This window comes from Triturus cristatus, chromosome 3_2 (genome assembly GCF_964204655.1).
Source record: "Triturus cristatus chromosome 3_2, aTriCri1.1, whole genome shotgun sequence".
NCBI lineage: Eukaryota > Metazoa > Chordata > Amphibia > Caudata > Salamandridae > Triturus > Triturus cristatus.
The window spans coordinates 816,889,537-816,914,992 of record NC_140584.1 but is presented as its reverse complement, the minus strand read 5'-3'; the positions used below and the strand labels follow the sequence as shown (position 1 = coordinate 816,914,992).

The 25,456-nt window shown below is 43.2% G+C and overlaps 1 protein-coding gene across 1 annotated transcript in view; it reads left to right on the top strand.

Annotated features, from left to right (window-relative positions):
* The window catches only part of CDK15 (cyclin dependent kinase 15), a 521,515-nt gene that overhangs the window by 290,707 nt on the left and 205,352 nt on the right, over positions 1-25,456 (top strand). Inside the window, exon 12 of the mRNA XM_085646903.1 lies at positions 3,165-3,304. Coding sequence (XP_085503029.1) covers positions 3,165-3,304 — 140 coding nt within the window. The remainder of the gene's footprint in view (positions 1-3,164; positions 3,305-25,456) is intronic.

Here is a 25,456-nt window from a genome sequence, read left to right as displayed (position 1 = left end):
ATATTTGCAAAAAACAATAATCATCAGCAAATATACTTAAAATAAAAGCCCCCATACTGTGTCTAATTTTTGTAAGGAGTGAATGCCCCTTGACTGAGCTAGGGCTTTTTCCATCTCATGTGTTTCCGTAACCAGTAGCCACCACTCGTTTACTGAGGGCGGTTTTGAGGCAATCCATACCCGAGCAATTGCCAATCTAGCAGCAACCAGTAATATCGATACAAGATGAGCAAGTCGATGATCCGCTAATTTAAGACCCATCATGATTTCTGTAATCATTAATGGTGTTCCTATACCCAATCTCTAAGGGAATACTTGATTAATCTTCTACCAATACATATGCAATTCTGGACAGGTTACGAACATGTGCGTGATATTAGCCACATATAAGTCACATCTAGGGTACTTTGTCCGATCCCCATCCAAGCTAACCCTAGACCATTTTGAAATTTTATCAGGCGTATAATAAAGCAAGCAGATAGTGCGAAATTGCTGTAAGCGAAGATTGACTGAATGCACTGACTCATTTATAGTACTTTGTGCTTGTTGAATAGTATTAGATGTAACCTCTGTCCCCAAAGTCTCCTGCCAACGAGCCACCAGTTTTTCCAAATCATTTTGCTTAGGATTTTGAATACATTTATACATATCACTAATCATAGATTTTGTCTTCCCGCTATACAAGCAATCCCATATTTCTGAACTAGATGGTATTTCCAATTTCAAGTGTTTCACCAGATAGTACCTAATCTGTTTATATTTTAAAAACATACCGTCCGGCAGCTCATATTGCCTCTGTAAAATCTTAAAGGAAGCAAAACCATTATAATCATAAAGATCTCCTAGATGAGCAATCCCAAACCTTGCCCCTCGCTTACTGGCAGCATCCTGAAATATTTCTGGGAATATCAGATTGCCCCAGGAGGGTAATTTATCATGATAAAATGACAGATTACATCTAGTTGATATAGCACGCCATACACTAATACTATCCCTGATGGTCTTAAATTTTATTCTTTTCAAATAATTTGGGTCATTAGTTTTATATAAGTACATATTGCTATCTTCTCCCAATAGAAAATGATGAGAAAAGATTTTACACTCCGGATTTAAAAGGCTGCGGAATCGTTCAGTAAAAACAACCCAGAAATACTTTTTAAAAATCTGGAAATTCTAAGCCCCCCTGATCATATGGAAGCTTTAACAAATCAATAGCTCTCCGAGCTCTCCTATATCCCCATATAAAGCTACTGAGTACCCCCTCTAACTTCTTATTTTAAAAAATATATTTGGAACTCGTAATGGGAATGATCTAAACAAATACAAAAATTTGGGCAAAATTTTCATCTTTATAATATTAGAATGGTCAATAATACCTATAGGAAGGTTATGCCATTGCTTAAGCGATTTCACTGTGTCCTGCAATAAAAATTCGTAATATAAAGAGAATATCCTTTCTATCTGTGCAGATAATCTTATTCCCAAATGAATACCTCAGAACAAACACCATAGATTAGTTCTCCCGGTTTGAAATTAGGTAGTATTTGTGTCTTCTTAACATTTAATTTATACCCTGATATAGAGCCAAACTTGATTGCTTCATCTTCAATAATCTTAATAGCTTTAGCAGGTTCAGTTGTAAAGACCGCAATATCATCAGCATAAGCAACGGATTTAAGTGAAATATCATTAAGCTTTAGTGGGGTTATTTGTTAATCAAATATTAAAGCATAAATAAATGGCTCAATATACAAAGCGAATATTAAAGGGGAAAGGGGACACCCCTGCCTAGTGCCGCAGAGAATCGGAAAAGTTGTTGACTGTGAGACAGAATATAATATTCTGGCTTGGGGTTTTTTATAAAGAGCTTGTATCCAGAACCTAAATTGGCCTCTAAACCCAAAAGTATCTAATACAGCCCAAAGGAAGTCCCATCCCACTCTATCAAAGGCCTTCTCGGCATCTAAAAGAATACCTAAAGAAGTTGCTGTCTTTTCAGCCATGTCGAAAGCCCCTACTGCCATGTTTACATGAGCTGTTGTTTCCCTCCCTTGGATAAAATCTGGTTGTTGAGTGGATACCAACCCAGGCATAACTGGTGATAGCGGATTTGCTAAAATCTTTGCAAAAAGTTTAGCATCCACATTAATAAGGGAGATTGGCCTATAAGAACCACAGTCGTCAGGTGGTTTGCCTTTTTGAAAACAAAATTGAATCTGTGTCGTATTCCAAAATTCTGGTGTCTTCCCAGTACTACCTATATTTTGTATAACTAATCTAAAAAATTGAATCAAAATGTCTTTAAATATTTGGGTGGATTTCAGTGGTGTTTTCTTTTGAAATCAGTGCTTATCCGAAGCTGACTGGACCAAAGGATGATATTTCATGGCAGAGAACAGGCCATGGTGATGTGTACTCAGCTCAACCCCATGGATCCTCCATCTCTCAGCCTGCAAAAAAAGCATGTATCTTTTCTTCTTCTCTGTCAAGCTTGGCCAGTGAAATTGGTGTCACAGCCACATGCAGTGCTGAATTTAGAAAATAAAGAGTGCGGGTACCCAAAACACTGCGAGGAAAAGACCGCGGTCAGAGCTACTAAGAGCACCAATCACCAAAGTTGTATAGACCTGAATCTTCCTCTGGCTTCTTAATCCCCTGTCAGGCACTTCCATCCATTTATCTCACTAATGCAGGTTACTGCTTTCGCCCTTTGTGAATGTTTTCCATTTTCCTCTTCTTTCTTCTTCTCTGTTAGTGTGTTTTTTCCTCTATTTTTCTCGGGAAATGTCTGCTGAAGAAAGATAAGTGCCGGTCCCCAAAAATGAGTGCCGGTGACTCTCACTGGCAACCACCAGCGAAAATTGAGCACTGGCCTCCTGTCAACACATTAGAAGATGTCATTATGTTTACTATATTTCTAACTGCTTGTTAGCGTATTTTCAGAACTCTATTTTGTGGTTGGGTGGCATTATTTGAAGATTTTGTGATTACAAACAATGATCTCCTGCAGAAGGTGAAAGCTTAATGAAGAAATTAGGAATTACTTTCTGTTGTCCTATTGGAAGCTACTTTACATTTCAAGAACGGATATTCTGCATCAGAATGTGCGAGGACTATTGTCAAGAGGAACATATGACACACTTCATGTAGATTTGTCTTTCCAGGTTGGGGAGAGTGAAGGGAACTGAAGAGCTGGCATCCAGAATGCTGAAATGCTTCCCTCGAAACCGTGTTTCTGCTGAGCGGGCTTTGGAGCTTGGTTTCTTCCAGACCTTGCCACGTCAACTGTACCTGCTCCCTGACGGTGCGTAACCTACTTTTTTGCTATTTTCCTGATTTCTAGTTAAGGTAGGTAGGCTTGATGACCAGCCTGATGATTTCTGCAAAAGTTAAACTTTCTAAAAGATGAGTGGGTCTATGGCAGAATTGGTCAAAAGTCAGGTTGCACCTGGCATGCAGGTCACTCTGTCAGATCTCTACTGACTAGTCCAAGGCTTCAATTGCTAGACGTGTGTCTGACTTTGCAGCCAACCTACTATTTGATTGAGATATTTCTGTATAAGCCTCTCCGCCACTGTGTTGATGAAGAAAATTATGATCAATAAATATTGCTGATGAGAAAATAGAGGAATTCAAAAAATTGTTGAGTTGAATGCTTGAATTAATCTCGGTGACTGTTGCTTCTTCTCTCCACTCACCCTCCATGTCGCTTCCCACCATTCCCCGGCATGTTGCTTTCCCCCACTCTCTGGATTGCTTTCCCAACTCTCCCCCCCACATACTGGCCCTCCTTGTTGTTCAACCTCACTATGCTGCAATTATAAAAAAAGATTCCTTCCCTTATTTTGTAGGAACGTGCATGAGTGTTGCGCAAGTCTACAAAATGATGTGACCACCACGTTATAGCAGCTTTAAAAAAAAAATTGTTTTTCCTTTACCCATGCTGCACAGCATGGCTAACAACCATTGGCAAAGCCAATAGATCCGCAAGGTGAGACCTATTGGCTTTGCCAATGCTTGTTTGATTATATACTCAAATGAGTTTATCCTTTACAGCAGTGAGATGCATCTAAAATAAAATATGTCTGGAAATATATTTTTAGAGGAAGATAATATAACCAGAAATAGCAATTAAAGCTAATGGTAAAGTATCCAGTATAAATTACTTAGTCCACACTCTGATCTTGCAAACATTTAAAAGCCAATGAGCTTTTAGGCCTTAAGATAAAGATGGCACCTACTCATCTATTTGCTGAGGTTGTAGACTCATTTAATCAGCAACTCTGTCTAGAATCTCTGGATCTCTGGGTCAAGAGGTAGTACTTTTATTGGAGCTAGCAGTAGGACCCCATTCTCCATCAAGTGACTTCCCCATGGCTCATAAGTAAGGCTTCCGGTTTTCCGTTTTTACAGATAAATACAGACAGAAAACAATGTGTTATTTGTCTGTATTTATTTTTAAAAGCGGAAAAATACTGAAACGGTGCTTTTTTTTTTAGATTCTCTCCATGCTGTCTTTCATGAATTCCAGAAAACAGTTGAGCAGATAGACAGCATGGAGGGTTAAAAAACAGGATGAGATGTCCTTGAATACAGGTATATGCTAACACATATTTCTAGTATAACGCTAAAATGTACTTGTGAGTGTAGTCTTTTGTTATAAGTAACATGACAGGCATCCATGTATGAGTGCACGTCCAAGAGTTAAATAAACATGGAAATATACCATTTTACACCTCCATTTACTCCCAAAATGCAAAATAAATATGGATAAATGCCAATGAGTTTGCCAAAAAATAAATATGGATATATAAAAACGGAAATGTTACAAAAAAAAAATACCATAAAACCGGGAGCCCTACTCATAAGGCAATGATGAGGTTTGGCTCTACTTCAAAGGCCTTTTTAGGTCTCGGCTCTACACAGCGCATGCACTGTCTCGGAGAAACATATTGTATATACTTTGTGGGCTTCAGTCTGCCCATAACCTTCTTATTTGCTGACTCCATCATCACTCTATTAATCTTTCTCTCCATTTGTCCATGCCATGCATGCGTCATGCCTCTTGCTGTGTTATGCCCTCAACGGGAGCAGGGACCAATTACTATATCAATGTACTGGTCACCATTTTATCATCTGTTTAAGGAACTACTTTATTTGTTTTTTAATTCTTAACAGAAGCACTCATGTTTTCAGTTGCTCGGAGCTTTGACGGCCCTGTAAACATTGTTTCTAAAGCAGATATTTCTGTATAAGCCTCTCCACCACTGTGTTGATGAAGAAAAGTATGATCAATAAATATTGCTGGTGAGGAAATACAGGCATACAAAAAAGTGTTAAGTTGAATGCTTGAAATAATCTCGGTGACTGCTAGTTACTTGGGGCTACAAAAAAGAGGCTACAAGCAATGTCTGACCTCGGTTAAACAGGACTAAGCAACATGACAGAGGGGCCCGAAGGAAAGATAGGAGTGAGTGCCTATGACAACAAGAGCCTGGTTTGGAGTTGGGTAATAGATGAACATTCTTCAGCTTCTGGTTCAAGAGGGGAACCTGCTAATGAAATCCCTCCCATATGAGAATTGTGTATTGGTGTTCCACAGTCTGATTCACCTCCAGGTTCCAAGAGTTTTCTGAAGTCACCCAAGTCTAGAACAGCCCCCAAGGTCTTTGACAGTGAGCCATGCAGGGCGGAAGCATTAGGTTGTGAGCAACATGGGGATGGCGAGGGACCTAATTAATCTGGAAGATGTTGGCAAGGTGGCTCCTGGCCTTCACAACAGCTAAGTACACATTGACACATTGACACATTGTGGGTGTGCAGTCTCAGGCGAGACCGAAAAAGGGGCAATACCTGTGATTGTTAAGTCAAATAATTGTATGTGTTTCTTACTTTAGGCCTAAGATTCTTCACTTAGAATTGGGCTGTGTATTGAGAGTTGTTGGAGAATAAAGCTTTGTGATTCCCCTGAGTAAAGCACATTCAGGTGAAGATAATTACTTTTCCCTTCTCTTTGTGAAACTCCCACACACTGTTGCTTTTAGATCCACTCAACACTGTGGCAAACCACCTCCAGCACACCATTCTATATATGAGATTTAATCAGCTAATACACAGCTCAACCAATGATCATGGAGATACATTTAACCTGTTCTTTGCAAATTGGTTATCTTTAGGAGACAAGTTCACTCAAGCTCAGTTTACTTCGTAATACAAAATGAAATCATAAATGGTCCACCCTCACATTAAACAGAAAAGTGGCTAATACAGCTTAAGTAAGGCCTGCTCCAACTCGTTGATCATGTCCAGCCTTATCAAATCATACAGCTCTTTTTGCCAAGATTGGGAATGTCAACAAATGTGGAATTGTAAAAATGATAGCCCGCTTTGTAAGGTTCCTGTGCACTAACACCTTAGAACACTGTGGTGATTCAGAGAGCTCAGGGTCTGGAAATAAGGCCTCTTCAAATAGGAGTGCTACTTGCCTTGGGACCAGATTTAGTAGACCATTTTGCAGTCGCAAACCATGTGATTCTCAAAATCTCCGGGTTTGAGGCAGCAAAATGGATATTTGCTGTCTATTAAATGCTTTTTGTGATTCAGAAAATCGAAAAAGTAGTTTACTGACTCATTGCAAGCCGTAATTAGTAAGGGTGTCCCTCCTAATTAGGAATTGAGTATCAATAGTCTGGAAATGCATTTGGGGTCACAAACCATTTATAAGTTACTGACTGCTTTAAGGAGGCGGTCATCCATTTGCAAAGGGAAACTATCCCCATCAGAAAAGTTCCCCTGGGAATCGTGTCTTTTGAGGAACAAAGGCTGTTTTAAAGAAAACAAGTTTCCTATGTGGGAATGCAAAAACAGTAAAGGTGGTATGTTGCTTGCAGGCCACCATCCCTGGTTGGTAGCCAGTCTATGGGAGGCACAAATGAAGACTGGCCTACTTAATATTCATTAACAATGTTGTTGTACGTGTGGTCCGAGACCTCAGTAGTAAGTCACCTGGGCTGCTCTTTTCGTTGTTGTTGCAGATTTATATAGCGCGAACTCGACCCGAAGGTATTGGAGCGCTTAACATGAGCACCAGTAACGTTACACATTCGTTTTTCTTTTAGTAGCCACGGGGAGTTAAGTGATTTGCCCACAATCACAGGATATGGAGTCGACCCTGAGGCTCGAACTTTGGTTTCCCAGCTCCAAAGTCGACAGTCTAGCCGTGAGACCACATCCTCTTAGGTTCTGCAGTGGGAGCATAAGCACTCAGTCTTAAGAAGACAGAAGGCTTTATCGGAGTTAGGATCAATGCAGCACAGAGCAGCAGAACATATATTGGGGATTTCTTGGGCATGGTGGATACCCCGGGCCAGGAAGAAAACTCACCCATCATAGTAAGACTAAGTGAGGAATAATCCAGTGAATTACACTGGTTCTTTGGAGTGAAGATTGAGCACAATTCAGCTATCTTTATGCACACCAGCCAGTGGCTGTAGCTATCAGTGGTGCAGCAGGTATTTGGTACTGGGGCCAGGGCTTTGAGGGGCCCTCTGTTCTTCAAGTATGGATGTTTTACAAATTGGTGTGGCAACAGAGGCCCATTTTCCATTCTTGCTTTGGGACCTAAGGCCCCACTGACTCCTACTGAGCCTGTGGTCCGTTTTGAGCAACGGAGAAATCTTGTTCTTAAAGACAGTAAGGAACATACAACCCCACTCATGGGAAAGTGGGAAATATGAAATACTCCACACTTGGGAGAGGGGGGCACAGCACACAAAACTGACAACTGTGATGTGTGAAAAGGTAGCTTCACTGAAACAGGTGCACATCACAAATGTTACCCGGCAAACTGCCTTACAAAACTAAACGTAACAATATATCAAATTGAGCTAACCAATGTCCCCACCGCCACCGCCCCCCCACATACCAACCCCACAGCTATCTCAATTAACTGTAGTGCTTTTCAACATTCCCACCTTTATATTTCACCTATATACTATGACTTACTGCCTGTATGAATGGCCTAGGCAACACAACATCTTAAATTGACCCTCGAAGTACCTGCCTACCCTCCCTTTGCACATGTTTCCCCAACTGGCAACGCCAACCAAACTTCTGACAAGTCCTGCAAAACTTTCCAGGCCCCTACCACCCAGAAAAAGTGATTCTGCTAACTTTTTCTGCCCCCACTCTCTCCCTCTGATCCGTTTTTGCCACGCACCTCATCTCCTGATGTTCAGGCTCCTAAAAAACACTTCCCTCAATTCCAACAAATAAAAGTCCATCCCGATGTTGAAGTGGTGAGTGGTGTGCTATTGGCGGTGTTAACTGCCGTGGTAGAGTGCTCTTTATGGCTATCCTTATCTTTTCCCAAAAGTCTTGGAAGACATCTTTTTGGGTCTGGTTGTGTGGGTGGTGATGAGTGTGTTTGAAATGGTGGGGTTGGGCTGTAGAGTTGTGTCAAAATGGCGGGTTTGTTTTGGAATAGATAACGGAATACAAGGTTATGAAGAGTGTTGTGGAGTTTCCTTCTTTTCCATATATTGAAGGCGGATGGTGTGTGGGAGCGGGGTGGTGGTGAAGCGTGAGTGTCATGTTGTATGTTGAATTGAGCAATGGATGATAGACGTGTGGGTGGGTACTGTGTGTTTGTAGATTGAGCAATTGGTGTATTTGCTGCATGGAGAGGATGAGTTTAAGAAGGCTTTCAATGTATATTCTCAATGCTACTATTTGGTGTGGATGTGTGTACGTATGTTGGGATGGGTGTTAGGTTTTAGATGAGTGAAAGTATGTGCTGGGAACATTTTGTATGTGTGTTATTGATTGTGTTTTTGAAGGGCAGTACTAACTGGTATTTTGTTAGTGATTTATGGTGTATGATTTGAGTGTGAAGGACTGGTGAGTCGTGCATGTTGGATGTAAAGGAGGTGGGGTTGTGTGTGAGTATAGCCTCTGTGTAGTGTGAGAGAGGGAGACTATTTGATTGGAGAGATATTTGTAGGCTGAAGCGGGGATGATTTGTCATATTTGTGGAGGGGGTGTTGATAGCCTGTAGTCATTAGCTGTGTGAGAAAATGAGGATTGTTGTGTTGGTAAAAGGTATTATAGATGGTTGAAATAAGGATGCAGAGGGGTGGCAAGTGAAATGTCCGGGGAGCAGTTTGCTATGACTTGGCGTGAGCACTCCTCCTGCCAACCCATTGAAAACAAGTGTTCTGCTTTCAGCAAGCGAGAGCATAAAATGCTCTTGCTGGCTGAAAGCAGAGCATGTCTGTTTCCCTGCCCGCTGTCAAGCGAACAGGGAAACAGACATTGCTTTGAGATCCAGGGAGCTGAATGTTCAGCTGCTCCCTGGGTCGCAAAGCAATGCCGGCTCCCACAAGAGGTGGGGAGCCGGCAGGGACCGCGGGGGCCTTCAGGCTACCTGGGCGGTCCCCAAGGAAGTGGCCATACCCCAGGGCATGGGATCCCCGGGGCTCGTGGAGAGAGGGCCTGCGCCACTCCCCCTTTAAAACAAAAAAATATATTATGGCCTGGCCCCGGGGGTTTTGGGTCCTTAAGGTCGAAATCGGCCTGGGGAGGGGAGCCATGCGGCCCTCCTCCCCTTTTTAAAAAAAACATATAAAGGCCTGGCCTCGGTGGATGGGGTCCCGGGGCCGAAATCGTTTCTTAAAAACGTTATTAATCATTATTAAAAAAAACTTTTTAAAAGAGTCAAACTGCGTGGGATGGGGTCCCTGGGGCCCAAAATGCTCCATGTTAAGGGGAGCCACACGGCCACCTTCCAAAAAAACAAACAAAAAAAAAAAAACACCAGCATCTCCCCCTTTCTTCTCTACTTTGCAAACGTGCCTTCTGGTGCGCTCCTGGTTCATGGATGACATACTCTTGGCTGTTGAGGGTCCTTAGGGGCCAACAGGACCTCCTGTTACCTCCAGTAAGCCCCACACAGTGGGATTGTGGAGCAGGGGGGCGGAGGACATGCTCCCTTTCTCCACCACTCTGCAAACGCTCCTCTCAGCGCACAGCTGGTGGGGGGATGAGTTCCCCTTGCCTCCTGAGGGCCTCAGGACTAAAGTGGACTTCTTCTCCCAATTAGTAGTGCACCAGGAAGCGAGTTTGCAGAGTGGTGGATAAAGGGGGCGTGGCCTCTGACGACCTCTCAGCAATCTACCTGTGTGGGTCTTACTGGAGATAACGGGAAGGCTAGTTGGCCCACAAGGACACTCAAGAGCCTAGGGGACTTCATTCACCAACTAGAAGTGCGCCAGAAGGTGCGTTTGCAGCGTGGTGGAGAAAGGGAGTGTAGCCACCAAAACCTCTTGCAAACTCATGTGTGGGACTTGTTGGAGGTAACAGGAGGGGTATTTGGCCCCCAAGGACCCTCAATAGCCAAGGGGACTTCATCCCCCTGCTAGTAGTGCAACAGGAGGAGCATTTGCAGAGTGGTTGAGAAAGGGGGCGTGGTTTCCTTTCAGGTCTCAGCAATCCTGCTGTGTGGGACTTATTGGAGGTAGTAGGAGGAATAGCTGGCCCCCATGTGGGATTGCTAGGAGGTCTTCAAAGGACACGCCCCCTTACTCCACCACTCTGCAAGTGTGGCTCGTGGTGCACCACTGGTTGGGGGATGAAGTCCACTTTATTCCTGAGGTACCTTTTGGGCCAAGAAGTCCTACTGGTACCTCTTGTAAGTCCTACACAGCTGGATTCCTGGGAGCTGGATTGAGGCCCAGCCCCCTTTCTCCACTACTGTACAAATGCGACTACTTGTTAAAAAATCATAGAAATTCACTGAAAAAAACAAAGGTTACAGGGATGTTCTAGTTAGCAATTAGCATTTAAAAAACCTTAGAAGGTCACAGGGATGTTCTAGTTAGGAAATGGAATTAAAAAAAACTTAGAAAGTCACTGAAAAAAACAAAGGTTACAGAGACTTTATAGTTAAGCTCAGGTTTCACTTGTACAAAATCAGCTGAGCTAACTATAACTCATGCCCCCACAATGCGCTTATGACCTGACATTTTACATCACTCATGACATGGTCAGTGATATCACTGATGACATCTCAAATGACATCATCCAGTGACTGTGAGTGTTTTAATTCTTTTTATAAGTGTTAAATATATACATATATATATATATATATATATATATTCACTGAAAAAACCATAGGTTTCACACTTGTTATAGTTAGCGGAAATTTTACTGATAAAAAACCAATGAAATTCCCCCGTTATAGTTAGTGCAGGCAACTATAACTCACGCGACCGCAATCCTCTGCTGATGTTAATACTGTATTTAGACACTTATTTGCCCATGTCTTCTTCCATACATTTTTAGCTATACATATATTACAAATATTTTTTTTTCATAAAGACACATATGTCATCAGCAGAAGATTGCGGTCGCGTGAGTTATAGTTGCCTGCACTAACTATAACGGGGGAATTTCATTGGTTTTTTATCAGTAAAATTTCCGCTAACTATAACAAGTGTGAAACCTATGGTTTTTTCAGTGAATTTGCAAGGTTTTTTAAATGCTAATTCCTAACTATAACGTGTGTGAAACCTATGGTTTTTTCAGTGAATTTGTACGGTTTTTTAAATGCTAAGTTACTTTACGCCATTCGTGGCGTGCGCGCCCACTTAACGCAGTTCGTTCCGTGCGCGCACGGTGCGCTTCGCGCACCGTGCGCGCACAGTGAGCACGCGGTGCGCTTCGCGCACCGCGCGCCCACTTTACGCAGTTAGTGCCGTGCACGCACGGTGGGCACGCGGTGCGATGACAAAGCAAGAAAGCACGTCAACAAATCTGTTTCTGCTTTCCTCCGTGACTATGGTATGGGTGCCATTTACCACAACAACTTGCGTTATGACATGCAAGACATTTATAGAGGAGATGGTGTGCACTTCAATGATGAAGGGAACAGAGTCTTCCTCTTGAACCTTAGACTCTGCATCGGTACTTACTTGTAGGTACCACTAAAAAATCATTTCATAAACACAACGGCTCTTTTTAGAGCCCCCTAATATCTAAACACTTAAATCTGATTTTCATTTTTTTTTTTTTTTTTTTCTACCGTACGCTTACCGTAAGCTTACCGTACGCGTACCCCGTAATTTTTTTAAAATCAATAAATGTTTTTTTTGTACTTTTCTGTCCTTCTTTGACCCCCTTACAAATGTTAGGGGGTCTGTAACTCTCCTCATTGCCCCCTTTCCTTGTTTTCACTCTTTTTTTTCAGAGTGAAATACACAAAATGGCGGCCGCCGCTTCCTGGTTTCGGCCGATTCGAATGTTTACTAAGATCTAAGAGCCAATCAGAATCGCGCTCGCGCACGCCACCGTACGCTTACCGTAAGCGTACGGTAAGCGTACCGTAAGCGGGCTCAGATATATATATTGATTTAAAGGCTATTTTCTCAGAATCTACTGAACAGATTTACACCAAACCTACAAAAGGCACTTCCTTGACCTAGGGACTACCTCTCTGCCAAATTTTGAGTAATTCTGTTCAGCCGTTCGGGCTGTAGCTCGTTCTAAAGGTCCTATGGAAAAATGCATGGGAAAAACGCGTTTTGGGACCCCCCTTTTATCTCAGCCCCCGCTTGACGGATCCCCCCGAGACTTTCAGGGTAGGAGCGGAGCGTAGCGCCCCACCTATTTTGAGAAATTCGCGAGGATTCGTCGACCGGCGCCAAAGTTATTCAAAATAGAATGTTGAGGTTTTCCTATGGAAACGTGGTCCTAACTATAACTACCTACTGGCGACCGCCAGTAGGTAATATATGTATGTATATATATATATATATATATATATATATATATATATATATATATATATATATATCCAAAAGCAAAACCTCCAGGCACAGGAGCCCCAGACCCTTCAGGGCGGCCTCACAGCAATGGTCCCGGAGAGACCCATCTTAATCGACTTTTCATCACAAAGAAAGGTGAGGCCCAATACCGGAGTTAAGCTTTTATTTGCAGGTACAGCAGCGCAGCAAAGTTCCATATCCTTACGCGTTTCGGCGACCTTTCGCCTTGATCACAGGTTGGAGTCTGTATGTGCAAAGTGCATTCGTGCGCGCTTTTTTGATTTAAAAGTCACGTGACAGTTTGTTTCGCACTTCAAATCCCATGATGCATTTCATTGAATATTTACTGCAGGGAATCTTGTGAAATCCATCTGCCTTCATATCAAAAGTTATTCATCATACTGGCATCACTATTAGTGGGTATAACCTTCAAAAACTGTCAAATGCTGATTATGTCGTGCTCAGTACTCTGTTCTTTACAGTACCTGCAGCAAAGCCTGTCCTCCGGCACGATCGAAGCGGGGGTCACCCGGCTTCGAATCCCTTCCAGCATCGCCATGGATTTGCGAAATAGCATTGCCTTGGTTAGGTTCCTGGCGATGAGTGAGTCGAGCTCCAGATTAATATCCAAAAGCAAAACGTCCAGGCACAGGAGCCCCAGACCCTTCAGGGCGGCCTCACAGCAATGGTCCCGGAGAGACCCATCTTAATCGACTTTGCATCACAAAGAAAGGTGAGGCCCAATACCGGAGTTAAGCTTTTATTTGCAGGTACAGCAGCGCAGCAAAGTTCCATATCCTTACGCGTTTCGGCGACCTTTCGCCTTGATCACAGGTTGGAGTCTGTATGTGCAAAGTGCATTCGTGCGCGCTTTTTTGAATTAAAAGTCACGTGACAGTTTGTTTCGCACTTCAAATCCCATGATGCATTTCATTGAATATTTACTGCAGGGAATCTTGTGAAATCCATCTGCCTTCATATCAAAAGTTATTCATCATACTGGCATCACTATTAGTGGGTATAACCTTCAAAAACTGTCAAATGCTGATTATGTCGTGCTCAGTACTCGGTTCTTTACAGTACCTGCAGCAAAGCCTGTCCTCCGGCACGATCGAAGCGGGGGTCACCCGGCTTCGAATCCCTTCCAGCATCGCCATGGATTTGCGAAATAGCATTGCCTTGGTTAGGTTCCTGGCGATGAGTGAGTCGAGCTCCAGATTAATATCCAAAATCAAAACCTCCAGGCACAGGAGCCCCAGACCCTTCAGGGCGGCCTCACAGCAATGGTCCCGGAGAGACCCATCTTAATCGACTTTTCATCACAAAGAAAGGTGAGGCCCAATACCGGAGTTAAGCTTTTATTTGCAGGTACAGCAGCGCAGCAAAGTTCCATATCCTTACGCGTTTCGGCGACCTTTCGCCTTGATCACAGGTTGGAGTCTGTATGTGCAAAGTGCATTCGTGCGCGCTTTTTTGAATTAAAAGTCACGTGACAGTTTGTTTCGCAAGGTGTATTGGTGAATCAGTGTGTGTATTAGTGCCTGTATGGATGATTCAGTGGGTGTGTGACTGACTGTATAAGTGAGTGATTAGGTGTCTCAGTGAATGTATGGGTGAGTGACTAGGTTGTGTGAATGTCTGTATCAGTCTGCCAGTTGGTGTCTGAGTGGCTATACGGATTGGTGAGTGGGTACATGAGTGGCTGTATGGATGATTGATTGGTTGTCTCAGTACCTGTATGAGTTAGTGAGTGCATCTGTGAGGGGCTGAATGGGTGACTGATTGTGTGTATGGCTGTGTCGATGAGGGAATGAATGAATGTGTCAGTGGTATATGGGTGAGTAACTGCATATGTGAAAGGCAGTATAGGTGAGTGTTGGAGTATATGAGTGACTGTATGTGTGAGTGAGTGATTGTGAGAGTGGCTGTATGGATGAGTGTGCTTGTGTCAGTGACTGAATAGGTCAATGAGTATGTGTTCGTATCTGTTAGAATAATTAGTGGGTGTGTGCATGACTGTATGAGTGAGTAAGTGGCTGTTTGATTGACTCTATGGGTGAGTGAGTAGATGTGTGAGAAGCTCTATGGGTGACTGACAGTGTGTGAGTAAATATATCAGTGGCTGAATTAGTGAGTGAGTTGGTGTATGAGTGGCTGTATGGGTGACTGAGTGGATGTGTGTGCACACCTATGAATCAGTGAGTGGGTGTGTAAGTACCAATATGGGTGTGTCAATGATTTTGAGAATGGTAGTGTGGAAGTTGGAGTGGGTGTATGAAAGATTTTATTGGGGTGTGAGTGGGTGCATCAGAGATTCTGTGGATGATGTCGTCAGTGTTGTCCTATATATATTCACTGAAAAAAACAAATGTTACAGGGACTTTATAGTTAGGCTCAGATTCCACTCGTACAAACCATAGACATTCAGCAGTTCTAGTTACCTGAGCTAACTATAACTTACGCCCTCACACTGTCGTGTAGTTCCTACTAATCCATAGATTCTGCACATTGTTTGGACAACAATCTAGGGGCTTGGTTCCAAGACCGATTCTGGACAGCCTGCAGGATATGTTGGCCGTTATTCTTGTATAGAATACATGTGCTGCAATGATTAATAGACAGAAGCAGATAAAAGTGATTAAAAGCACCAAAAGCGTGAATAGTAGATTCAGTTCTCCCATGGAGCTAAAACAATGTATATATGCTGGCATATAAAACAAGGTAGTACTCTAAGTGTACCTCGAGTATGTATAGCCAAACATCCCCCCAAGGGACGATCCAACCCCATTACCTGGTGTGAGAAAATTAAGAAACCCCGCCTTGGTCACGAAATGGACACCCCTTACAAGAAGTCAGACCGTTGCTTGGTGAATTGTCAGTATGCACGGACCTCTGGTGTCAGCTGGAGTGCCTCCTCTGCTAATCTATTGGGATGCTCATCTTTTATAATAGAAAGCAGCCTTGCGCTGTGCGTATAGATTAGGGATGTTATGGATATGTAGATAGCCCTATTGCCCCGTGGTTGAAGATAGAGATGGCATTTATACATAGTGCGATTGACTCCTTGTACATGATGTTCAGGGCATTTTGATAATGTTGTGCGATGCTAGATCTATAAATGAGTTTAGTTTCAGGGAAACTAATCCAACATTGTCACGCATGCAAATATGTGCAAAAGGTTACTGCTGAAATAAAGGTCAATGGAAGAAATAAGCTGCTTCGCTACTTGGGCCTAACTCTGGAATATAACACCACTGCTTATGACCTCACATATTACATCACTCATGACATGGTCAGTGACATCACTGATGACATCTCAAATGGCATCACTGTTGTCATCAATGATGACATCATCCAGTGAGTGTAAGTCTTTTCTAAGAGTTTATTGGGCAGATGTATCATCTTCGCAGTTTGCAGTTTGCGAGTCCTTAATAGCGAATTTGACCGATTCGCTATTAAGGACTCGCAAAATGCAATGTATGTAGGTTTCGCAATAATAATTGCGATTCCTGCATATTCCTTAATTGCGAATCGCAAATTTTGATTCGCAATTAGGGAACTCCTTCCCATTCATTCCTATGGGCCTACAGGCTCATAGGAATGAATGGGAAGATATTCATTGCGAATGCAATTTCAAGGGTGCCAAAAGGACACCCTGTTGCACCACTGAAATCTGCATGTGTGCACATGTGGCGCACATACATGCCCTAAGGGCATGTATGTGCGCCACATGGCACTTTGAAAAATGCAAAAAAGTGAATTTTTCAAGGAAATCACAAATTACCACCAACTTAAAGTTGGTGGTAATTTGCGTTTTCTTAAGGCAAAATCGCACAACTTGGGTGCTTCCAGAATTGCATTTAAGGAATCGCAATTTGCGATTCCTTAAATGCATTCGCAAAATAGGGAATTGCAAATTTTGCGATTCCATATTTTGCGAGGGCCTTTTAGGATGATACATCCCAAAAGGCTTTTTACCGTTCGCAAACGGAGAATCGCCCGTTTGCAAATGGGAAAAAGGCTTCATACATCTGGCCCTATGAGTGTTAAACAAATATACTAAGCTACTACAAAAGTTTAATTAGTTTACTAGGTGTACTACTAATGAGTGATATTACTTCTAACATATATAATGTGAGTGACTGTGTGTATCCGCATGTGAGTGGGTGTCTGAGTGGCTGTATGGGTGTGTGAGTGGATGTCTGAGTGGCTGTGTGAGTGGCTGCTTGAGTGGCTGTATTGTGAGTGAGTGGGTGTGTCAGTGGCCGTATGAGTGAGTGAGTGGCTGTGTGAGTGGCTTTATGGGTGGATACATGGGTGTGTGAGTGACTGGGTGTCTCAATGGCTGTATGAGTGAGTGACTGGGTGATTAAATGGCTGCATGGGTGAGTAAGTGTCTCTTTGAATGAGTGTTTGGTTAAGTGAGTTGGTGTGTACAAACGTAAGTGTCTGTGTGAATGGCTGTATGGGTGAGTGAGTGATTGTGTAAGTGCTTGGATGGATGTGTGAATGGGTATGTAAGTGGTTGTGTAGGTATGTTAGTGAGTGTGTAAGTGGTTGTATGGTTGAGCGAGTTGTTGTGTTCAGAGGCTGTATGGGTGATGGGGGTGTGAGAGGTTATATAGGTGAATATGTGGGTATGTAGTAGCTTCATGGGTGAGTATGTGGCTGTGTGAGTGGCTGTATGGGTGAGTGATTAATTGTATAAGTAGCTGTATGGGTGAGGGAGTGGTTGTGTGAATGGCTGTGTGAGTGAGTGAGTGGATGTGTGAGTGGCTCCATGGATGAGTGAGTAGTTGTTTGAGTACTTTTATGATTCTGTGAATGGGTGTGTGATTGGTTGTGTGTGTGAGTGAGTGGGTATATGAGAGGTTATATTAGATATGGGTGGCTCTGTAGATGATGCCATCAGTAAGATCATCAATAATGTCATTTGAGATTGCTTCAGTGATGTCACTGACTATGTAACAAGTGATGCAATATGTGAGGACATACGCAGGGCATTGTGGGGGCGTAAGTTATAGTTAGCTCAGGTAACTATAACTGCTGAATTTCTATGGTTTTGAATGATTGAAATCTGAGCCTAACTATAATGTCCCTGTAATCTTTGTTTTTTTCAGTGAATTTCTATGATTCTTTTAATTCTATTTCCTAACTTTAACGTTGCTGTAGCCTTTTTTTTCTAGGGAATTTCTAAGGTTTTTTAAATTCTATTTCCTAACTATAACATCCCTGCAACCTTTGTTTTTTTCAGTGAATTTCTACTTTTTTAATGTTATTTCCTAACGGTAAGCTGTAACCTTTGAGAGTGAGTGTGTAAGTGAGTGCATGAGTGTCTGAGTGGGTGTGTGAGTGTCTGAGTGGGCCTGTGAGTGGGTGTGAGAGTGTCTGAGTGGGTTTGCAAGTGCCTCCACGAGTGTGTCAGTCAGTCTGTGAGTGAGTGAGTGCATGAGTCTCTGAGTAGGTCTGTGAGTGGGTGCATGAGTCTCTGAGTGGGTCTGATAGTGGGTGTATAAGTCTTGGAGTGGGTCTGAGAATCGGTGCATGAGTCTCTAAGTAGGTCTATGAGTGGGTGAGAGAGTATGAGTGATTCTGTGAGTGGGTGCATGAGTGTCTGACTGGGTCTGTAAGTGGGTGTACGGGTCTGAGTTGTTCTGAGAGTGGGTGTGTGAGTGTCTGAAAGGGTCTGTGAGTGGCTGTGAGAGTCCCTGAGTTGTTCTGCGAGTGGGTGTGTGAGTGCCTGAGTGTGTTCTGCTCATTCTCTGCCTGTTTTCTGCTCACTTCTGACCTTTATTTTGCCGCTTTCTGCAAGTTTCTGACCTACATTTTGCCTCTTTCTGCTAGTTGCTGATCTTTATTTTGCCTCTTTCTGTTTGTTTCTGATCTCTATTTTGCCTCTTTCTGGCCTGTTGCTAGCCTTTATTTTGCCTCTTTCTGCTAGTTTCTGACCTTTCTGCTCGTTGCTTACCTTTTATCTTTCCTCTTTCTGCTCATTGCTGACCTCTAATATGTCTCTTTCTCCTTGTGTCTGACCTCTATTTTGCCTCTTTCTGCTAGTTGCTGGCCTTTATTTTGTCTCTTTCTGCTCATTGCTGACCTCCATTTAGCCTCTTCTTGCTTGTTTCTGACCTCTATTTTGCTTGTTTCTGATATCTATTTTGCCTATTTGTGCGTGTTGCTGGACTTAATTGTGCCTCTTTCTGCTAATTTATGACCTTTATTTTGCCTCCTTCTACTTGTTGCTGATCTCTATTTTGTCTCTTGCTGCTCATTTCTGACCTTTATGCTGCCTCTTTCTGCACTTTGCGGACCTTTTATTCTGCCTTTCTGCTCATTTCTCACTTTTATTTTGCCCTTGTCTGCTGGTTGCTGACCTTTATTCTGCCTCTTTCTGCTTGCTTCTGATCTTTATTCTGCCTCTTGCTGCTCGTTTCTGACCCCTATTTTGCCTCTTTCTGCTTGTTTCTAACTTGTATTGAGCCTCTTTCTGCTAGTTTCCCACCTTTTCTGCCTCTTTCTGCTCATTTCTCAGCTTTATCTTGCCGCTTTCTGCTTGTTGCTGACCTTTATTTTGCTTTTTTCTGCTTGTTTCTGACCTGTATTTTGCCTCATTCTGCTTGTTGCTGACCATTATTTTACCTCTTTCTGCTTGTTTCTGACCCTTATTCTGCCTCTTTCTGCTCATTTTGCACCTTTATTTTGCCCCTTTCTGCTCGTTGCTGACCTTAATTCTGCCTCTTTCTGCTCGTTTATAACCCCGGGCGTAGTACTCCGCTTCGCCCACGGAGTGTACGTAGCGCTGCCTGCTTTGCGGTTTTCGAAGTAGGCGTAGCAGGCAGTGCTACGCACACGCCAGGGCGAAGCAGAGCTGCCTGCCGGCCGCCACCCGACTCCCGCCCGCCCTCCTTTTAAAATAATGTAAACTACAATAAAAAATTAAATATAATGCCTTACCTGCAGCGCGGCGTCCCGGGGCTCCCTCTTCCTCATTACCGATAACTTCTTTTCACAAATGCGCATGCGCGGACGCCCGCGCATGCGCATTTCTCGCAAGAAATGCGCATGCGCGGGCGTCCGCGCATTTGTGAAAAGAAGTTGTCAACGAGGAAGAGGGAGCCCCGGAGACGCCGCGCTGCAGGTAAGGCATTATATTTAATTTTTTATCGTAGTTTACATTATTTTAAAAGGAGGGCGGGCGGGAGGCGGGCGGCGTGTAGTGGGGCTATGCGGAGCGCGCGAGTGTGCGTAGATTTTGCCACACTACGTGCTGCTTCACGTAGCCCCACTACTCCCACTACGCCCAGGCTTACTCGTTTCTCACCTTTATTCTTCCTCTTTATTATCGTTTCTCACCTTTATCTTGTCTCTTTCTGTACGTTGTTGACCTTTATTCTACCTCTTTCTGCAAATTTCATACCTCTATTCTGCCTCTTTCTGCTCGTTTCTCAACTTTATTTTGTCTCTTTCTGCTAATTTCTGACCTTTAGTCTGCCTTTTTCTGATAGTTTCTCACCTTTATCTTTCCTCTTTCTGCTCATTGCTGACCATTATTCTGTCTCTTTCTGCTTGTTTCTGACCTTTATCCTGCCTCTTTCTGCTCTATTCTTGTGGGGGGAGCCTCAAGGTCTCTGCGAGCCCTGCGGTTTGCCCACCTCCTGCGGGTGCTGGCATTGCTCTCACAGACAGGGAGCTGCTAAACATGTAGCTCCCTGTCTGTGAGAGCAACCCTTTTGTCTGTTTCCATGCCCACTTAACAGCAGTGCTGGAGCATTTTGTCAGGTCCTGCCCGTTGGAAGTGGAGTGTTTACTCTGACTTGCCAAGTCACAGCAAACAGCTATGTCCTGGGGGTGGGCATCCAGGGACATAGCTGGTCCTTGTGGGTGGCTGTCACCAGGGCCATTATTGGTTCCCGGAGGGGGGCCGCGAGGCACCCCTCCTTTCACTTTCATAGGCCTGCCCCGGGGAGGTGGTAGTCCCAGGGGCCAAGGACGGCACGGGTCCTCCTACTTTAAAAAAAAAAAAGAAAGCCCCCTGCAAGTGGTGGTCCCCAGGGCCTGGGGGGTCTGTGTGGCCCCCGCTCCATATTTAAGCTAGCCCTGGGGAGGTGGTGGTCTCCGGGGTTGGGAGGGGGGGTCTGCAGGGGCCCCACCAAGCATTTAATATGTAACCCCAGGGAAATGGTGGCCCCCAGGACTCGGAAGTGTCCGCCCGACTCCCGCTTTTTAATATAATTAGACCTAGGACGTGGTGGTCCCTGGGGCATTTTTAAGCTTTTGGTGCGGGGCCCGTGCACTCCCCCATTTTTTAAATAATCCTTGCATGCCCCGGGACCTGGTCCACCCGGGATCTACAATTAAAACAAGCGCTGGCTTGTTTTAGTTCTTTAATTCACAGCGATATTTGCTAATTTTTCATGAAAACTGATGTTAATTAAAAAAAAAAGTCTTGTGCTGTGGCTGGGTTCCAGAGAAACCCCAGGCCCAAGGCTTCCTACCTTGCCCCCTTTTCTTTTTTCCCCATTTTTATGTGAGCCTTGGCTGAAGCAGAGTCTCAAGATTACTGCCAACACTTCCTGGTTGAAGTGTTGGCAACCAATCAAAGCTCTGCATTTCCCTGCACGAGCTCATTATTATTTGTGAATTAGGCACGATCGCAGATATCCTTATTTGGTTTTCCTTAAATTTCTCAACAATTACTGAATGGATTTACACTGGATAACTGTAATTGTGATCTGCAAACCAAATTCTACCTTCCTGCCAAATTTGGTGTAATTCCGTCCAGGATTTTAGGCTGTAGTCGTGCTCAAAGCTCCTATAAGAATTAACATGGGAAACGAAACACACATTTTTGACCCCCCTTTTCCTCGGCCCCCGCTTGACATATCACCCCAAAACTTTCCATGCAAGACTCACTATGATACTTGCTTTGGAACATTTTGTGAAGATTTGTCAAACGACGCCAAAGGTATAGGCAAGTCAAAAAATGCTTTTTCAATGGAAACATGGTCCTAACTATAACTACCTACTGGCGACCGCCAGTAGGTAATATAGATGGTAATTTAGATCTATCCATATAACTATCTCTCTAGATAGATAGATAGATAGATAGATAGATAGATAGATAGATAGATAGATAGATAGATAGATAGATAGATAGATAGATAGATAGATAGATAGAATATAGATAGCTATCATCTTTCACTTCTACAAATCTCTTCCTACTTCTTTCAAGTAGAACCCGGATCATTTTTTATCACTGAAAATCTATTTGAAAGGGGCTTGGTCAAAACATCTAAGTTATTCAGTCAGTCAAAATACTTTTAATCGGCCATAAAAAGGCAGACACACAGTATTAAAATACATATTAAAGAAATACACGGAAATGTGCATAAAGTGTTTAAGGTACTAGCCCCACTACCTAAAGAAATTGACACACATATGAAATGATTTGATAAATACAGAGCGTGAAAATACAAATGATATAAAAACAATTCATTAATAACAATCCACTGCATCAAATAAGCACCCAGCTTAAAAACTTCATAAAACATAATGCCAAAGAGGCATTTATAATGAAACTAAAGAACTGGCAAAGCCAGAACATTCATGTCTCTCCTGATCCTCAGAGCTTGCCGGACTTAGCTAATGACTGCATGACATATAAACTGGTAGTCCAGGCACTGTAAAAATCGGAGACTTAATTTAAAAGATCTGAGGTAGTTTGTGCACAATGTGGGACGTAAAATCTCTAGGCATAGTATAAAATCCACAGGATAGCTGAGTAATGTTATCACAGAGACAGCAGGGCAAGGTAGGAAATTAAGTGCCCTGCTGTGGAAACAAAGTGCCCTGGTGTGGAAATGCTGCCAGGAAATGAACTGTGCATGATCTAAAACGGGTTAATAAAATCTGCGTTCAGGATTAGGGATCCATAATAAAAAAGGTCCTGTTCCTTCAGTAGTCATAATCTCTATATAATTGCAGACTGTGTCCATAGCCTGAATCTTGGGGGTTCTAATAAATGTACTATGGTTGTAAAAAAGAGTTTTTTCCATAGCCCTTGAGTTGTTGTTATCAATTTTTATTTGGAGAATGAAATAGGTTAGGAACACCAAGTTCTGTAAATGTTCTTTTAATGTAAGCTAGCTAAAGGATAGAATCCCATGATCTAGTTTGGCACAGTCTGCAAGATCATGACGTGAACATTTGGTATGGGGAGAATGCCAAATCTTCAACCGTAATAGGAGCCGCACAATTTTTTTTGTGACATCCAATTAGGGAAGACCAACTTCTGTGTGGGTTTTAAAATTTGCGGTGCTACTAACTGCCTACTAAGTAATTTGTTTTCAGTCATTTGCAGATATCCTGGATCTGTGTATCCCTAGACACCAGCCCCATATGTGCACAAAGAATGACATTTAGCATTATATAATACAATTAATTATTTGATAAACTTTTGACCAAATTTCCTGTCGAATTTAAACATAGCTTCCACTGCCCCTGGATTTTTAAGAACCCTCTAGGACATAAGTTTATCCCAGTTTAGATTGGTGTCTATCATGATTCTGAGATAATTAAAGTTTGAGACCTTAGTAATGAATGAATGAATACGCATTTATATAGCACATGGCTACCCGATGGCATCCCAGCGCTTGATGTGGCGCCTCAGTCAATCAAAGCACAAATCAAGGGAAGAGAAAGGTTTTCAGCTGTTTCCTGAAATTGAAATAATTTGATTCTAGGCAAATATGCTCGGGAATTCGGTTCCATAACTTAGCTGTGTTGTATGAAAACCGTCGGCCTCCTGTGCGCACTCGCTTAATCATGGGCACTATGAGTAAGCGTTTATGGTTAGATCTCAATGTCCTATTAGGGTAGTATAGTTGCACTATAGATTGGATCAATGGGGAGCCTTTTGCAGAAATGGCTTTGTGAACGATGCACATCGCCTTCAAGCTAATTCTAGCCTGAATGGGAAGCCAATGCAGGCTAATAAGGGCTGGTTTGGCTGAACTGCGTTTAGGGATGTTCATTAATAGGCGGGCAGCAACGTTCTGAACAATTTGCAGTCAGTTGGTAGTTCCCTGGGGGGCTCCTAGATATACTGCATTTGCATAATCCAGTCGCGAAAGTATCAGAGCCTGAACTAACACCTGTCTAGCATCAAAAGGCAGAAGCAGGAGAATCTTCCTTAGCATCCTGAGAAGTCCATAACAACTAGCTGCAACTTTATGAGCCTGTTCTTAAGATCCAACTTGCAGTCGAGCCATACTCCCAGACTCCTAATCTGTTTTTTTGGTACAGGTGGGGGGCCCAGACAACTGGGCCAGGATGCATCAATGCTAGCAGGGACGGAGTACCCAAGGAGCATAAGTTCTGTCTTGGCTCTGCTCAGTTTTAGGAATGACTTGTCCATCCATTCTGAGATCTTCCCCAAGCATGATATGAGACCAGGCTCAGATTTGTCCTTTTGACTAAGGGATACCATCAATTGCGTATCGTCAGCGTAGGTGACAATCTGGATCCCCCAAGGATACACTAATTCAGGCAGAGAACTCATGTATATGTTAAACATGGTAGGACTTAATGATGAGCCATGGGGGACTCCACACAGCAAGGGGATGTGCTCTGAGGCAGCTTCATCTTCGTAGACACAGAAGCAGTGATTTTTGAGGAAGGACTGGAGCCAGTTCAATGCAACTCCTGCCACACCCACCTCCCTAAGTCTTTGAACCATAAGATGGTGATTGACAGTGTCGAAGGCTGCTCTGAGATCTAACAATATAAGAGCAGCGCAGCCTCCGTTGTCCATAATTTTCCTGGCCTCCCCTATTACAACAATAAGGGCAGTTTCAGTGCCCTGTTGGCATCTAAAACCTGTCTGAGAGGGGTGCAGACAATTGTTTTTTTCCCAAAAATGCTGACAGTACCAAATTAACATGTTTTTCAGCTATCTTGCTGATTCCTGGCAACGGGGAGATGAGCCGATAATTGGCCCAATCCTCAGGGTCAAGATTTGTCTTTTTTAAAAGTGCCTTGACCCATGCCTGTTTCCAAAGAGGGGGCACCACTCCACTAAGGAGGGAGGAATTTATCACCTCCCGTATGACTGGGGAGACTATTTCGGGAACTAGATTTAGAATGGACAGAGGAGCAGGGTCGGTGGGAGAGCCCGATTTCAATTGCCTAAGAAGTTCCTGAGTGGATGATAAGGACAGAGGGGAAAACTCTTCCAGCACAGCTGGCTGTTTCGGGGTAACACAGTCATTAATGGGATTGGGATGTAAGAAATTCTTATAGATCTTTTGGACTTTAGCCGAGAAATACTATGCGATTTCATCACACCGCTGCTGGGGGCTATCAGAGGCAGTGATAGGGCTAGGAGGTGTGAGGAGAGACTTTGTGATTTTAAAAATTTCACTGGGGGAATTGGCCGCGGAGATAATTTTATCATGGTAAAAGTAATGGAGGTCTCACCAATATTGAACCAATATGAGCTTGTGTTCTTTGGCCCACAAATCATAATATATGATTTCCAGTGGTTAACTATTAATTCCAGTTCCCCCATAAATTAATTGAAGGAATCAAGTAATAGCTGTAGCCCATTGGTGGTGCGAGCAATAAGCACTGCATCA